General features: G+C 42.3%; 1 protein-coding gene across 2 annotated transcripts in view; it reads left to right on the top strand.

The window, feature by feature from the left end:
- The first annotated feature begins 7,348 nt into the window (after positions 1-7,348).
- The window catches only part of Shroom2 (shroom family member 2), a 139,417-nt gene continuing 130,830 nt past the window's right edge, over positions 7,349-15,935 (top strand). Inside the window, exon 1 of one of the 2 annotated variants that reach the window (XM_028779480.1) lies at positions 7,349-7,547. In XM_028779480.1, the coding sequence (XP_028635313.1) occupies positions 7,383-7,547 (165 nt within the window). In that variant the 5' untranslated portion in view covers positions 7,349-7,382. The remainder of the gene's footprint in view (positions 7,548-15,935) is intronic. The other variant, XM_028779479.1, reaches the window with a different exon arrangement.

Raw genomic sequence — 15,935 nt, 5'->3', positions numbered from 1 at the left:
CACCATCTCTTTGACATATCTCAGAGCTGGGCAATTGAACACGCTGTCTGGACATTGAGAGACAAAGATTTGGCCTCTCATGAGGCCAAATACCAAGGAGCTCCTGTAGTATTCTTTGTGTTGGTTCATTAACAAGCTGTGCTCCTTGACTGGATCTGTCCTTAGGTTCATCTGTTAGAGCAGTCTCAGGGGCTGGTGTCTCCAAAGTAACCATGCTCTCAGGGCTCTGAGAAGAAGGACTTCCTTTCTGAGGACTGCGGATACCGTTAAAGGGAAAACTGCCAAGACTTGACTGATGGCTGAGCTTGGTATACCAGCAAAGCCACATGAAGCCCTCAGGAACCTCCGTCCTTGGGTCCCACATGGGTCCCATCTATGCTTGTGGACACAAAACACAGTGGCAGCCATAGGCACTCCATGTTCTCTAAATAACTTTGGACACTCGGGACCATCTCTTCTTAAGCTGCTCACAGGGTAGTGATGCCAGCTGATATAAGGCAATTTATGGGGACAGCAGCAGCTGCAGGTACCCCATGTAGCCTGGATGACAAAGGGCATACAAGAGGACCCTGTGACCTCATGATCTGCACTAACAAGACCCCCAAGTACTGACATGAGATCACTAGAGATGACAAGGAATACTCATCCTTTGTCCTTCCCTTTGCCTTTCCAGACACAGCTCTGAGCAAAAATCAACCTCTATTCATATACCTGACACTGATATAACAGGCAGAAAATAGAAGAGTTTCTAGAGCTAGCTATTAACAGAAGGGTGTCAGCTTTCATCATTATAGACTCAGATGCTCTTAAACAGATAAATAACTACTCTTCAGTAAAGATGACTGACATATGCTGCATTTTGTCGGATGGAGGTTTATGCCACTTTTCACATCTTTTTAGAGATACTCCAGATATGTAGCCTAGGCTGGCTCTTTAACAACAAACACTCTTGGCTCATCTTCCTGAGGACAGGGATCATGGGCATGTAATCTGTTATTAGTATCATGTAATCATATTATCAGTTTTTGCAGTTTAGGCTTTAATGAAATAGCGAAACCATCCAGGGTTTGTTTTTAGCATTGGAATTGCTGGTTTTAATAAGGCTATCTATAATTCTCAGTCTGCATCCATTCATATGAATGACTTCCTATATAACCAATATCAAATTAAAGATGGGGCAAAAGATTGAGTGCCTCAGCAGTGGAAGTCTGAGTGGGAAGGGTGGTAAAAGGTTAATGAGACAGTGACAAAAAGGTGTGATTCCATCTGGACCAGTGTTTTGAGCCACAATGGAGAGTTAGCAGTTGATTCAGGACAATTAGATCACTAGCACTGCCCACCTCCTGATAAATTCCATTTAGAAGCTGATTGGTCAATCTAAGAATTGTCCCCACCCAGGAGATTTTGAAAACAGATCTTAAACAGTATCATTATTATTCTTTTTTAAACATTTATTTATTTTATATATATGAGTATACTGAAACTGTCTTCAGACACACCAGAAGGAAGCATCAGATCCATTATAGATGGTTGTGAGAGACCATGTGGTTGCTGGGAATTGAACTCAGGACCTTGGGAAAAGCAGTCAGTGCTCTGAACCGCTGAGCCATCTCTCCAGTACCATCATTATTATTCTTAAGATAGTTTCATGATTGAAGGGACTTTTCACATATAGCTGAGATAACAATGACACCAGAGTAAAAAGTCTATTGCCATTAAGGATGAAATCTTTTAATAGTGTGTTTTTTAAAATTCTTTCTAATATCTATAGAAGTTTTGAATTTCTCTCTAAACAATCCTCCATCTGCAACCATAGACACTACCGGAATCCAATCTATCTGATTTTTTCCACTTACACATGAATGCCTATGATATTCTTATAAAGTAGATCATAAGACGAGATTAACAGCTAATAATAAAATATAACTATGACAATGTTAATAATAAAAGTAATGTAAATGTGCTCTCTTGAAATATTGTATGTGTGTATTTGGTTTTTATGGTAACTGAGATCGTGAAAATGGAATCCTTACATAAGAGTAGACTACTATTTTAGAGTGTTGCTTTGCACATAGATAACCCTTCACAATCTGACTTTGACATTACTTGTGGATTCATTAAAAGATATCTGTTTTCTACTCTTGAAGCTTCTCTACTTTCCCATGAAGGACATTTTTGTCAACAGGCATCCTTTGTTCCAGAGTTTTCACCTGACAAAACCCCATACTTCCTGCTGATCTTCAAGGTGTTTGGGGCCAACACGAGTTACATAAGACATTCTCTCAACAAACCAAAAACAAATAAATAAAACAAAAGTGGGTAATGGATGAACAAAAACTCTATTTTGTGTCTCTTTGTAGTCCTGGGTCTCTTGGATCTTGTTATGTGGACCAGGCTGACCTCGAACTTACAGAAATCTGCTTCCTTCTGCCCCATGAATTCTGCCCAGAGTATCCACTTATTTTTAAAATTTGTGAGTTTTTTTTAAATAAAATGTTAATATTAGCTCCAACTGGCCTGGAACCCAGTATGTAGTCCAGATTGGCCTCAAACTCTGTATCCTTCTGCTCCTGAATCTGGAGTAGTGGGATTATAAGAATATGCCATTTACCCATCTTCCATTTACTTTCTCCTAGTTGCAAGACAGGTAGCCTGCCAGGTGAGATTATCTAAAAAAGTCATGTAACTCATATTATATGCTTTTAAAAAAACCTATGGCTTTATGCTGTCTAGGTTGGCATAAACTCCTGGGCTCAAACGATCTTCCTGCCACACCTTCCTGACTCACCTCAGGGGCTTGGCAACTGATCTGACTCACATATGTGACATATTAAAGAACATACCACCATGGAGGCTGAAACAGGAGGTTCATGATTTCTAGGACATCCTGAGTCACATAGCAAGCTCCAGGGAGATTTGGGTTATATTGGAAGACCCTATATCATCAATGGACCATATTCTAAATGATACGGAGTTGCAGGAGATCACTAAGGGCCACCTAGTGTCCCATAATGTTTAGGAGTAAACATACTCATCCAGAGAAATCTGTCTAATGAGACTACTGAATGCTGGTACTAAGCAAGCCTTGAGAAAAACATGTCTTTCAGAAGAGGTCTAGGTGCTCTAACCAAAGTAAGTTATAACAACTCTCTGGGTCTCAATGCTTTCATTTGTACTCTTGGGTGACAGATAGAATCACATGTTTGCTAAGAGGACTTGTACACCGTGTGTTTGACATACATCAGGTACTCTGTGAAGTGAAGATAGTCCTTGTGGAGGCTTTCTATTTCAGCACAAACTGGGTCCAATATACAAACTCAATATGTGAAATGTGAAGTACCCTGATGGTAGTCATAGACAGGTTACAAAGACCCTCTTCAGTTCACTGCATAGCTCTCTACAGACATCTATAAATATTGCAACTAACATAGTTCTACATGAAAGCCTTTCAAGATCTGATTGGGTAGGCGAGGGAGTATTTATCATTTTGTTTTATCACTGGCAGATCTGCAGCTAAGTTAATTCCAGTGTTTGCAACAATAGCTTGTGGAACCCTGGAGTAAGGTGACAATGGTCAAAAAGGATAGCTTCCTTCACGTTGTGGAAGTCTTCCTTTAACTACTCTCTTACTTTCTGATTTTGATGGTTCTCCTGCCACTCTGAATTCATAGGGATACGGTAGATTAAGGAGAAAATAGTATTGCCTTTTATCTGTTTTTTTTTTTTTTTTGGTATTGACGCTTCATGTTTTCTACTATTAACTTGCATTTCCAGCCCCTTTGCCTTACTAGATTAATTTTTATATTATGTATATGAGTGTCTGCCTGAATACACATGTGTGTACTATGTACATGCCAGGTGGCTGAGGAGGCCTGGAAATGGGTATTGGCTCTCCTGGAAGTAGAGTTACAGATGGTTGTGAGCCAGCTTGTGGGAACTGAATCCTGGTCCTTTGGAAGAGCAGCAAATGCTCTTAACCACTGAGCCATCTTTCTGACCACTCTCTGAAAAAAATACTATACTAGAAACTTTTGTGGATAATGTAGCCATACTCACCAATTTACCAATAAACTCTAGTCTCAGGGGGAGTTAATGCCTTCTTCTGGCCTCCACATACACCAGGAATACACGTGGTGCACAGACATCCATGCAAGCAAAACAGTCATACACAGAAAATAAATAAATACAAATTTTAAGAACTTTATTGATTGGCATGTGTATGGTGTGTGTTCCATGGCAGTGTGTGTGCACACATGCATAGAATTTTATGAGGGTGGTTCTTACCTTCTTCCACCTTTAAATGGGTTCCAAGGATTGAATTCAGGTTGTCAGGCTTGAGTGACAAATACTTTACTTGCTGGGCTAACTCACTGGCCCTGTCATCTGTCTCAAGATTTTGATATTTTCACAAGATACCTGAGAAACAGAAATCTAGGTGTGATGAGAGCAAGGACAGATGTGGTTCACTTGGATACCCCCACAAAACATGGATGAATGGATTTAGGAAGGTAAGTGGGTATCCTAGCAGCCACATGACTCAACCCAGTCTCCTTAGGATATTTACCAATGCCAATACAGACGATAATAGCCTCATGTGCAGTCACAGGATACACAACAGGGAGCAATGTCTAGCATGAAGACTATACAACAGATCCCAGAAAATATGAAATTGCCCTAAGCTTAAGAAAGAAACTTAGGGGCTGGAGAGATGGCTCAGCGGTTAAGAGCACTGACTGCTCTTCCAGAGGTCCTGCGTTCAATTCCCAGCAACCACATGGTGGCTCACAACCATCTGTGATGGAATCCGATGCCTTCTTCTAATATGTCTGAAGACAGCTACAGTGTACTCATATAAGTGAAATAAATCTTTAAAAAAGAAAAAAAGAAACTTAGGAAAAAGGTATGATCCTTTAAAGTGGCACATGGGCAACGTGACAATTAGTATATAATGAACATAAACCGCTAAGGACACTAGGTTTCATGAGGCCCTCTTGTCATTCTAGTGCTCCAGAAGCAAAGTCCAGAGTTGGATGCCAGCTTGGATTACACAGTAAGTTCCAAAGCCAGCATGAGCTACAGAATAAGATCCTATGTCAAAAGAAGATAAAGAGATGGAGAAGGAAGAAGAAGAGGATTATGAAGATTTTGATGGCTGCACACAGAAATGGTAGATTCATGAAAACACTGAAATCACTATGTAGTGATTTGAATGGCCTCCATAGGCTCGTATATTTGAATACTTGGTTTTGGAGGTGTGGTCTTATTGGAGGAAGTGTGTCACTATTGACAGGCTTTGTGGTTTAGGTTTCAAAACACTCCTGCCATTTCTGGTGTGTTTTCTCTCTCTCTGTCTTGTGGTTGTAGATCAAGAGGAACTCTCAGCTGTTCCTTTAATCAGCCATTATGGGCTCTAATCCTCTAAAATTGTAAACCAAATTAAATGTTTTCTGTCATAAGTTGCCTTGGTCATGGTGTTTTATCACAATAATAGAAAAATAACCAAAACAGCGAGGCAGTACTGGTTTATGCCTTTAATCCCAACATTTGAGAGGTAGAGCAAGGTTACACAGAAAAACCCTGTCTCAAAACAAAACAACAAAAACTCCACTAGCAACAACAAATAATAAAAAGAAAAAGAAAACAGAACCAAGACACTCTGTCTCTGTTGTGTCTGTTTGAAAAAAACTGACTAGAGTTGAGCTTCCCTACCCAGGCCTCACAGTGGCCAAGCCCAAAAGTGTTCTTGGTCCAGTGTTCTCCTGGTTGTTCTAGCTTTCACCTCACAGTGTCATCAGGTGCTAAAAGTATGGGGATGGAACTGTTTTGGGGAAACAGGAACAGCCTCCAGCTACACATACAAACATTAATGGAAAAAAAAACCCTTTCCCCTTTGTAAAACATGTAAACTCCTATCAGTGTATACATTTCTAAGGTGGGCTAGTTTCATGGAAATGGAAAACCAGCAAAGTTTTAATAGGCATGGTGGCTCACACCTGGAATCACAGAACTTGGAGAGATGCAGGCGAGAGAATGGAAAGGAATTCAATCATCTGTGGCTACATAGTTTGAGATAATTTCTAAAATTAGTAAAAATGTAGAGAGCAAACTTTCATTAACTTCAAACAACCAGTTCCTCCTTTAGGGATATAAGTGCAGAACACATTTTAAGAACTTGTGGCGAGGGGATAGAGAGATAGCTCAGCTGGGCTTGGTTCCCAGCACCCACACAGTGACTCACAAGGATCAGTAACCCCAGTCCCAAGGGGTCTGATGTCTGCCCTTTTTTGGCCTTTTGTCTGGCACACACATGGTGCTCAGACATACATGAAGGCAACACCCCTCCCAACTTGAGGCACAGTTTTATGAACATAAAGAGTAGGAATTGGATGGAAGAAAGGCCACCTAAACTGAGACAAAAGTGCCAACCGGATGGATGCCATTTATTGTTTGCCTGCTGGTACCACAGAAGGGAATTTGCAAGAGAATGGGAAGGCCCTCGATGGATCAGGTACAGAGAGTCCTTTTGCTGCAAGGAATTGCCCGGAGCATTAACCTCAGGGCCAGAGTTTTGGGACGTGCTTTCCAGTGGCCCGGGGTCAGGCATTCTGGCGTGCTGATGACTCTGGGAATAGCTTTTCCAGAGTCTTGGCGCTGGAGCAAAGGTGTGGCCATACAGGACAGCGGGAACACCAGGGTTTCACCTGTGCAGTTGTGGTTCACTGGCTCAAAGGAGGAGGCGCTGGGTCGGTTCCGCTCCCTGTTGGAAGGGGCTGGCCTGCAGCTACTCTGTTCCCGATCGCCTCCAGGTCCCGCCTAGTCCGGTTTGGACACTTCCGCCACCTCACCTGTTGCACCCGGTCTCCCCGGCGGCGCCTAACCCTTCCTGAGCCCATCAGCGTCTCTAGAGCTGGACAGGAGGGACCGTGGGACCTCATGCCAGATCAGGTCCAGTTCGGGCAGGTTTCCGCTGCTCTGAGAGCTCGCGCCTCAACCCCTAGAGGCTGCGTGCACTAGAGAAACCCCTTTGGACCTCTAGCGCAGTCAGTGCGAAAACCCCGTGTGCGCGCCCCCGCACGAGCCGGCTCCCGGGGGCGCGCCTGCCCCTCCCCCTCCCCTGCCCGTGCTGAAGAGGAGCGCGCCTGCTCCGCCCCCTCCCCGTCCCCCTCCCCGCGCCGTTTTCCGCGCTCCCTCCTGGTCCGGCCCGCGCAGCGCTTTCCAAGTTGCAAAGCAAGTTCAGCGGTGGCCGGCGGCAGTAGTGGCGGCGGTGGCCCAGACGCCTGGAGGCTCCTAGGTGGTGGGCCGGTTCGTGCTTCCCGGACTGCATGGGCGTGGGCCTTAGCGGCTGGAGGGACTGAGCGTGGAGGGGCTGAGCGCCCCGCGTCATGGAGGGCGCCGAGCCCCGTGCACGGCCCGAGCGTCTAACCGAAGCTGAGGCGCGGGCGACGGACGGCGTCCGCCTGGTGGAGGTGCAGCTGAGCGGCGGCGCCCCTTGGGGCTTCACCTTGAAGGGCGGCCGCGAGCATGGCGAGCCTCTGGTCATCACCAAGGTAAGGATACCTCGGGGTCTGCCCCGTGACAGTCCTGAGTTTGTCCGGACCCAGAAGGCTGGTCGCGGTTTCGGGGCGCTAGATGGGACGTCCGGTTCGCGGCCTCGCTTTCTGGGGCGCGTCACCTGTGGGTGTTGGGTTCTGTTCAGCCATAGGTGTATGGTTCCGGCTCCATCCTAGCTGCCCTCCGGCGTCTCCCTACATTGCTTGTAGTTTCAGTGGCTCCTGTTCCGGGTCTCCTACCCCTCCCCCTCAGGGAAAGGGCCTGGCAGTCCCCTGTAACTCCTGGCCCGTCCAGCGGTGGACCTACACCTGCGAGGCTGCCATGAGATGAAGGGAAAAAAAATTCCCAGGATCCAGGGACTGCGTACAGCTTTCCCAACTTTCTGTTTGCTTGTTTAGGACCCCTGGTTGTCACCCTTTTGATCTGTACCGGTTTTGAGCCTGAAACCTGTACTAGAAGCTGCTGCCAGGCAGCTTCACGACTCCCAGGAGCTCATCAATATTTGCTGACTTTCGGCTTCCTGTCCTACATGCACACACTTTGGATATCTACCAACACTTAATGAAACTTTTCAGAGTGCTTTTAAAATGAAGAGTTTGAGTTCTGATCATAAGAAAAGAGACTTTACGAATGTGAGTGTGTGTGTAGGTTGCTTAAGAATTGGTATTCTCTTAAAATGCAATCCGTCTAGATACTTACCAACTAAACGTGTATAAACTTGTATAAACAAACAACAAGCCAATCTCTCCAGTGTTCTGGTTAAAAGAAACTAGCGCCCTGTTCTCTAAGCACAGTTGAGTCTTACCAGTCCTAAGAGCAAGGTCTCTTAAAATGCAAATATTCCTGGCTCCTTTGAGGTGTTTGAAGGTGTGAAGGTGACTTGCAAATTTCCTTATCTTCCCACCCTCATTAAAAGCATGAAGAATTAGGTGGCTCCTCTGGTCTTGGATTTGAAAAGTGGTATGGTGGGTGGTGTTCAAATGGCAAAAGACCTCAATGCCATCAATCACCCCTTACCCTGTTACAAATTTAGCCAACATGTAATCCTTTATATCAAACTGGATTCTTTTTGTTTGTGCCATTCCAAGGAATCAAAACCCCAGGGCATTACACATGCTAGGCAAGTTCTGTATCACTGAGCTACATACCGAGTCCAAGTTTGTATCCTTACTCCCTTTTCTTTTTGGTGCTGGGATTGAACTCAGCCTTGCCAGTGCTAGGCAAGTGCTCTTCTCTCACTGATCTATTTACTGCCCTATTTTTATTTTTGAGACAAGAGCTTCCTAAGTTTCACTAGCTTGCCTTGAACTTGCAGCCCCTCAGCCACCTGAGTGCTAGTATTACAGGGATATACTACCACAGAGAATCTCATCTGTGGCTTTAAAAAAAAAACATTTACTTTTGTTTCATGTGCATTGGTGTTTGTGCCTGCATGTGTGTCTGTGTGTGAGGATGACAGATCCCCTGGAACTGGAGTTACAGACAGTTGTAGGCTGCCACATGGGTGAGTGCTAGGAATTGAACCTGGGTCCTCTAGAAGTGCAACCAATGTTCATCTGTGCCTTTTAATGATGGTTTTATAGATCAATTTCTGATGTAGTTAAAATACATATCAGGTAAATCTCTCAATTCTTTCACAGTTTATTTATTTTTTTTTTTTGCTGCTGTTGCTTTTTCTTCTTTCTCCTCTTCTGAGATAGTCTTTTGATGTATTCTTGATATGGCCTGGAACTCTCAATTTTCCTTGAACTACTAACCCTCTTGCCTCTGCTTTCCCATTGTACTACCACATCTGGCATGTACTTTTAAAAAAACAACACAACAGGATTCCACACATCTTCCTCACACTTGTTTGTATACCAGATGAAATATGCTATACATCATTTAGTATGAAATTTTAGGATTTTTAAAACAGTATTTTTAGATTTATTTATTTTACTTGTGGGTATTTTTACTTGAATGTGTATATGTGTCCTCTGCAACAAGTGTCCTTAACCACTGAGACATCTCTCTAGGCCTTTGGTCTTTCACTGTATAAGAAAGTTGGATGTTATTTTAAATGGAAAGAATTGCTAGATGGATTTTTGCCCTTCTTTGTACAAGATAGTCCTGATTTTACAAAACTCTACATGTTTGGTGGCCTCTTGGCTTGCTTTCTCTCAGCTTTTTAGAAATGGAAGTAGGTGCTGGTCAAACTCAGCCATGCTAAGCTGTACTACTGAGCTATATTCTCACCTATGCATGGTTTTTCACATGCTTCATTATAACTGATAAATTATAGGTTTGCCGCTTAGTATGGATGGGACTCAGAACAACTTGGGGTTTTTGTATTTCCATGCACACATTCATGTGCTGTTGCTCCTGTGTATGTGCACATACATGTACTTTTGCCACATGTTCTGTTATATAGAATTAACAGTATTTTAAATACTTGTCAATTCTTTAATATTAAGAATATTAGTGGTTAGACCCAGCAAGAGGACTCAACTCTTAAAGGTACTTGCCACTAAGCCTGATGACCTGAGTTTGATTTCTGAAACCCACAAGAGCACCATGGCACACATACACACAGTAAAAGAAAAAGATTATCAGTGGTGCATGCTTATAGCATGAAATCTGGTTGTTTGCCATATTATGTAAAAAATGATGAAGAACTGGTTAGAGAGATGTTTCAGTGATTAAGAACATTGGTGGTTTTTCCAGAGGACTCATGTTCCATTTCACATGGTGGCTTACAATTTCTGCAGCTCCCAGTCCTGGGGGGTGGGGGTGTCTGACACCTTCTGGCCTCCAGAGGCAATGTCTGCACGTGTTATGCAGACATATATTCAGACAAACTTTCATACATGTGAAATAAAATCTCAAAAAAAATGATGAAGGAAACATGTCTGTTTACAGCCAGTTGAAAGTTAGAAATAGACTGTTCTGTAGATACTGGAAAATTGTTCTTCACCTGGAATTTACTTTAATCTAGATTTTTTTATTTTTTTATTTTTTTATTTTTTTGGTTTTTTTGAGACAGGGTTTCTCTGTGTAGTTCTGGCTGTTCTGGAACTCACTCTGTAGACCAGGCTGGCCTCGAACTCAGAAGTCCGCCTGTCTCTGCCTCCCAAGTGCTGGGATTAAACGTGTTAGCCACCACTGCCCGGCTTAATCTAGATTTTTACTTTACTAGTAGCTACTGAAATGCTATTGAAGCTTATTAAATATGTCTTTCTGATAGTTCTTTTTCCATTCAAATAAATCTATGCAATAGTTATATGTTGGATCCTTGGTATACCACAAAGGTTTTCTGTTTGATTTTCTGTTAATTAGAACTATATTATTTTTATATTTATTATATATTCATTTAATTTTAATTCTGTTTATTAATAATTTTCTGTTTAGCTGATACTGATTTTAGAGTAGGTTGATCTAATTTAAGAGGACACATTCTTTTGATAATAATGTGATTATCATTTGAAGATCTCTTATGAGCACATATCTTAGAACTGAGAGGACTGGAGATAGGTGTGTAGCTAGTTGGAGTGCTTGCCTAGCCTACATAAGATGCTGAGTATGATCTTAAACATCACAGGACAAAACAAAGCTAGAAGAGATGGTAGAAATCAGGCTGATTTAGTCCTGGTTTTTAACTGGAGAAGTCTCATCGGCCCATTTTGTGGATTAACAGCTATGATCAAGTGAGAGTAAAATGGTGGACTCTGAGGTTACAGACATGGCAAGCCCTAGGCAGGACCTTGAAAGTCAGACTCTGATTGTGAATATCTGTCTTGCTTCCTGTCCAGCAGATGTTATCTGCTTGTGACTGAACTCTCTTGCTGTGTTATTTATACTGAGTAACTCGATGCCATCTGTAAAGTGACAAATTTTCCATTGGTATACTGTTGTGGGGTCTCTTCTGTGTACTGTAGTTCATTTAGCTGCTTCTTAGGATTTTACCTACTGAAGGCCATTGACACATGTCTCCAGGTATGACAATCTGAACATTTCCAGACATTGCCACATGTCCCCAATCTACATGAATCATTTGTTAGCTCCTCCTGGTGTGTCACCTTTTCTTTTAAAGACTTTGGACTTTTTTTTTTTTTTTGAAAAATAGTGGCTTTTTGGTGGTGTGTTTGAAGGCTCTTGGCATTTCCAGTGTTTTCATGTAGGTCTGTTTTTCTTTTTGAGATGAGCTCTTGGCTTTGAGAAAAGGCTTTATTTACATAGTAAAATGCAAACAAGTACTTGCTTCATCTGCATTTTTGTAGTTGGAGAAAGGAAATAGAGAGCAAAGACTCCTCAGAACTGTGTGTTTTATGGGCAATCAAAGTAGAGCCGGAGAAGATCTGATTTTTCTCAGAATCTGGTTTGAAGTTAAAGGATGTTAACATTCCTTGAAACGTAGTAGCATTTGTAGAATTTCAGATGCATGCTTGAAACTCTACAAGACATCTGCTGAAAGATGGGGTTAGGAGTCATAACTTCTGTGTATATTTATAACATTGTAGCTTGAAAATTTTATTACCACTAGCAAACAAACAAGTAAAATGTGTGTGTGTGTGTCCTCCACAAAAAAAAAAAATGAAAACACATTAAACTTCATTTTTTTCATTCTGATATTTCAGGAAAAACAAGAACAACTTGCAGTTTCTAAGAGGTGTCATGACTTGGTAATATTCTTTGAGAGTATTCATGTGTTCAGAAATTCTCAGGGCACCAGAATATTACACAGTTAATTTTCTATTTAGCTGAGGGATTTGTAAGTAAATGAGCCACTGGGTTGTTGTTGTTCCCCCTGCCCCCCACCCCCACCCCATCCCCTGCCTTTTTTCCCTCTATATTATGGAAACAGGGCTTTGCAAGTGCTCTACCACTGAGTGACATTCCTAGGCAAGTCTTGCTGGTGTTACTTGTTCCTTTCTCTATCAGTTTAGCCAATGTGAATTTCAGTGGGGGAGGAGACCAAGCTCATTTCTATGATGTCACCCACTGGAGAGTTGCATCTGGGTATCAGGAGGCCCCCTGCAACCTCAGGAATGTTTATCAAGGAAGAAGGAATGAAGCCCTGGCCCTGGCTATTCATCATTTATTAAAGCCCCCTTCCCCCTCTTAAGAATGCCAGAAATTGCAAATAACACATTCATCAGTGCCTAGGCTAGCTTGACCTTCCTGGGGAGCTCATTTGAAAACCCAGTTTTCAAATTGTCTTTGGAGAAATACAACACTCTTGAGTATTTGTGTATGTGCACTACAGTGGTATAGGATACTTGGAAGTATTTTATGACAAAGACAAGCAGTTGGTGATGGGTATGTGTGTGAGGCCTACTGTGTAACAATAATACCTTAGTGATTGAAAAAGGAGTTTAGAGGCTGTGTGGCGTTAAGTTCATGGTGGCCTGAGACCAGCGATGTTAGAACAGTAGCCCAATGGTTGTTCTTTGTACCCTTTTGTTTGTGTTTTTTTTAAAAAGTTTTATTTTTATTTCATTTACATAAGTGTTTTACCTGCATGTAAGTGCACAGAGTACAGTGTTCACAGAGGCCAGAAGATAGGTTGGATCGAGAATTACAGAATGTTGTGAGCTGCCATGTGGGTGCTGGGAACTGAACCTGAATTCTTTGCAAGAGCAGCTTGTCCTTTTAATCACTGAATCATCTTTCCAGACCTTGTTTAGTCTTGAGACAGTCTGCATAGAGCCCAGGTGGGTCTCAAACATGGTATACAGAGAAGGATGACTTAAACTTCTTGTCTCCCTGGTTCCAACTAGGTCTTTTACAGTTTTGTGCTGCCACAGCTATAAGTTATGGTGCTAGAGATTTTGAGAGACAGTGAGAAGTACTTTATCATATGAGCTTCATCCCTATCCCCTATATTTGATTTTGAGACAGGGTCTCACCACGCTGGCCTAGAAATCCGTGTCAAATTACTAAAGTCTCTGAGTGCTGAGATTTTAAGTGTGTGCTACTATGTTTAAAGGATTTTTGTTTTGGGTTTTTTTTGTTTGTTTGCTTGTTTGTTTTGGTGGTGCTGGTGGTGGCTGGGTTGCTGAGAGTGGATCCAGAGCTTTCTAATGGTGTGAAGTTCTAGTTGACGTTTTGAAAGTGGGAATCACTGAATTTAGCAGTGGAAAGATAAATGTGAACTTTTGTCTGGATCTTGGTTCACTTCTGTGTGCCACACAGTTCACAGCAGGCCAAACTAATACTTTGTTAGTGTTTGAGTGTCTCCTCTCCGCCTCCCGCCTCCCACCCCCACCTCACACTAGGGTGCTAAGGTCATATAAGTCCTCAGAATTGTAAAACCCTGTCTCTATGCAATGGCAGTCACAGCAGGATTTGGAGTTATTAGGATGAGTGTAATTCTAAAGATATATTTGTAGTGAAAATTCATAGTCTGGTTAAAAAACACTAGGTAAGTTTTCTTTCCTGTGCTGAAAGGCCTTTTCACTTGGGAGACTTGCCTTGCCAACTGGCTTTCAAATATATCTTTATTACCCCTTCCAGCTTGCAAATTAACTTGGCCTTGTGGAATTCTAATCCTTGTTCCTTCAGAGATGTTTTAGGGATGGGGGGTGGGGAGCCAGGCACAGTGCCTAAAGATGTAGTCCAAGGTCTTAAAACTGGAGGCTTTCAGGTTCAAGTCACAGAGGATTCTCCCTATGGTAGGCACTAGAGTATGTGACTCACACCTATAAATCCAGAGGCTTCCACCATTACAAAAAAACCCCTATAAACCTGAGCTATTTCCCACTCTTCTGTGTTGTGCTGAATTCCGTCTTCCCGGCTGAGGTAAGAGTATTGCTTAACATGCCCTAACATTTATCTCTTGGTAAAATAATAAAGGTAGAAAGCTAGTTTGCCTAAGAGCTACATGTGAATAATAAATAGTAGTTTTCACTTGGACATAATGAGATGGTTTTTTTTAAGCACTTGTATATTTCATGGTTCTTTACTTAGGAGGACTTTTAAAAATGCATTTTGGAATTATCTCCTTGCAGAAGTTGTTTTATGTCAGCATGCAAATAGACGTGGATTTATGGCCAAACTCTTAGAAGCAAAGGAGGAAAGTCCTGGGGTCTGTGGAACTTTTCTTTGCATGCCAAGCAAGGAGGAAACATCCAATGAGATAATTTCAGGGTATAAAGGCTGAATGGAGTTTTTTATTCAGGCTGTCTTTTACTTTCAGACACTAGAAAGGTATGGGGCCAAGACTTATAGGAGAAATTGTACAGGATTTGGAAAGTTAGGCTCTTTTGATGTATGTGTACTGAGAATTTTAACCCACAGGAAGATTCTGAAAGAGTTCTAGGAGGACTTTAAAACATACATCTGGGCCGGGCGGTGGTGGCGCACACCTTTAATCCCAGCACTTGGGAGGCAGAGGCAGGCGGATTTCTGAGTTCGAGGCCAGCCTGGTCTACAGAGTGAGTTCCAGGACAGCCAGGGCTACACAGAGAAACCCTGTCTCGAAAAACCAAAAAAAAAAAAACAAAAAAACAAAAAAACAAAAAAAAAAAAACCCATACATCTGGATGAGGAGTGAGGGGAGTTGGTAGTGCCTGAAGATATGACTCAGCTTTCTTTTTATAGTGAAAAAAATTTTCATATAGTATATTTTGATTATATTTACTCCTCCCCAATCTCCAACTCCTCTCAGTTCCTTCCCACCCCTCTACCCACCCACCTTTATGTTTTCTTTCTTAAACAAACAAAAACAAAACAAAAAACCTGACATACAAACCAAAAAACACAAAAACAGAAATCAAAATAAACAAGCAAAATACTAATAAGACAAAAAATGTCTAAACAAAACAAAATGAGACAAAAAAATCTATAAAAATACAATTGAGTTTGTTTTGTGTTGGCCAACCACTCCTGGATTTGAGTCCTTCCCTGACGTGTGGTTAATATATCCACTGAGACTCCTTTGGAGACAACCAGATTTTTTTTTTCTTTTTGCCAGTTGTATCAATTGTAGATAGCTTCTCGGTTAGGGGTGGAAGATTGTGTCCTTTTACCACTCAGGGTCTCAGTGCTGAGTAGGAGTTATGCAGGTCTTGTGTGCTTTGCCACAGGCTCTGTAGGATGTTTCTCTTCAGGCCCAAAAGAAACCTAGAAATGGCTAACTGTGATGCCTATTAGCATACCAAAGGGCACTCTGGCCTCCAGCTCTCAGCATCACAAATACCTGTTACAGAGCATCCTGGCTCTTCTCATCTTACCTTAAACTTTTCCAGCTCACAGGCTTCTCATTGCTCTGTAATCCTGGCATTTGGGTCATGCATCCCCTTGGCCTCCTCCTTTGCTCCCAGTGCCCCTACAGCCATGTTTGCTCTACTAATTTTCCTCCCTGCTCTGGACTCTTCTAGGTGCCTCTAGATGTTCTCTTCCCCGTA

Source organism: Grammomys surdaster, unplaced genomic scaffold, assembly GCF_004785775.1.
Source record: "Grammomys surdaster isolate TR1022 unplaced genomic scaffold, NIH_TR_1.0 353, whole genome shotgun sequence".
Taxonomy (NCBI): Eukaryota; Metazoa; Chordata; class Mammalia; order Rodentia; family Muridae; genus Grammomys; species Grammomys surdaster.
Note: the sequence above shows the minus strand (reverse complement) of the source record. Positions and strands in the feature narration are given on the sequence as shown.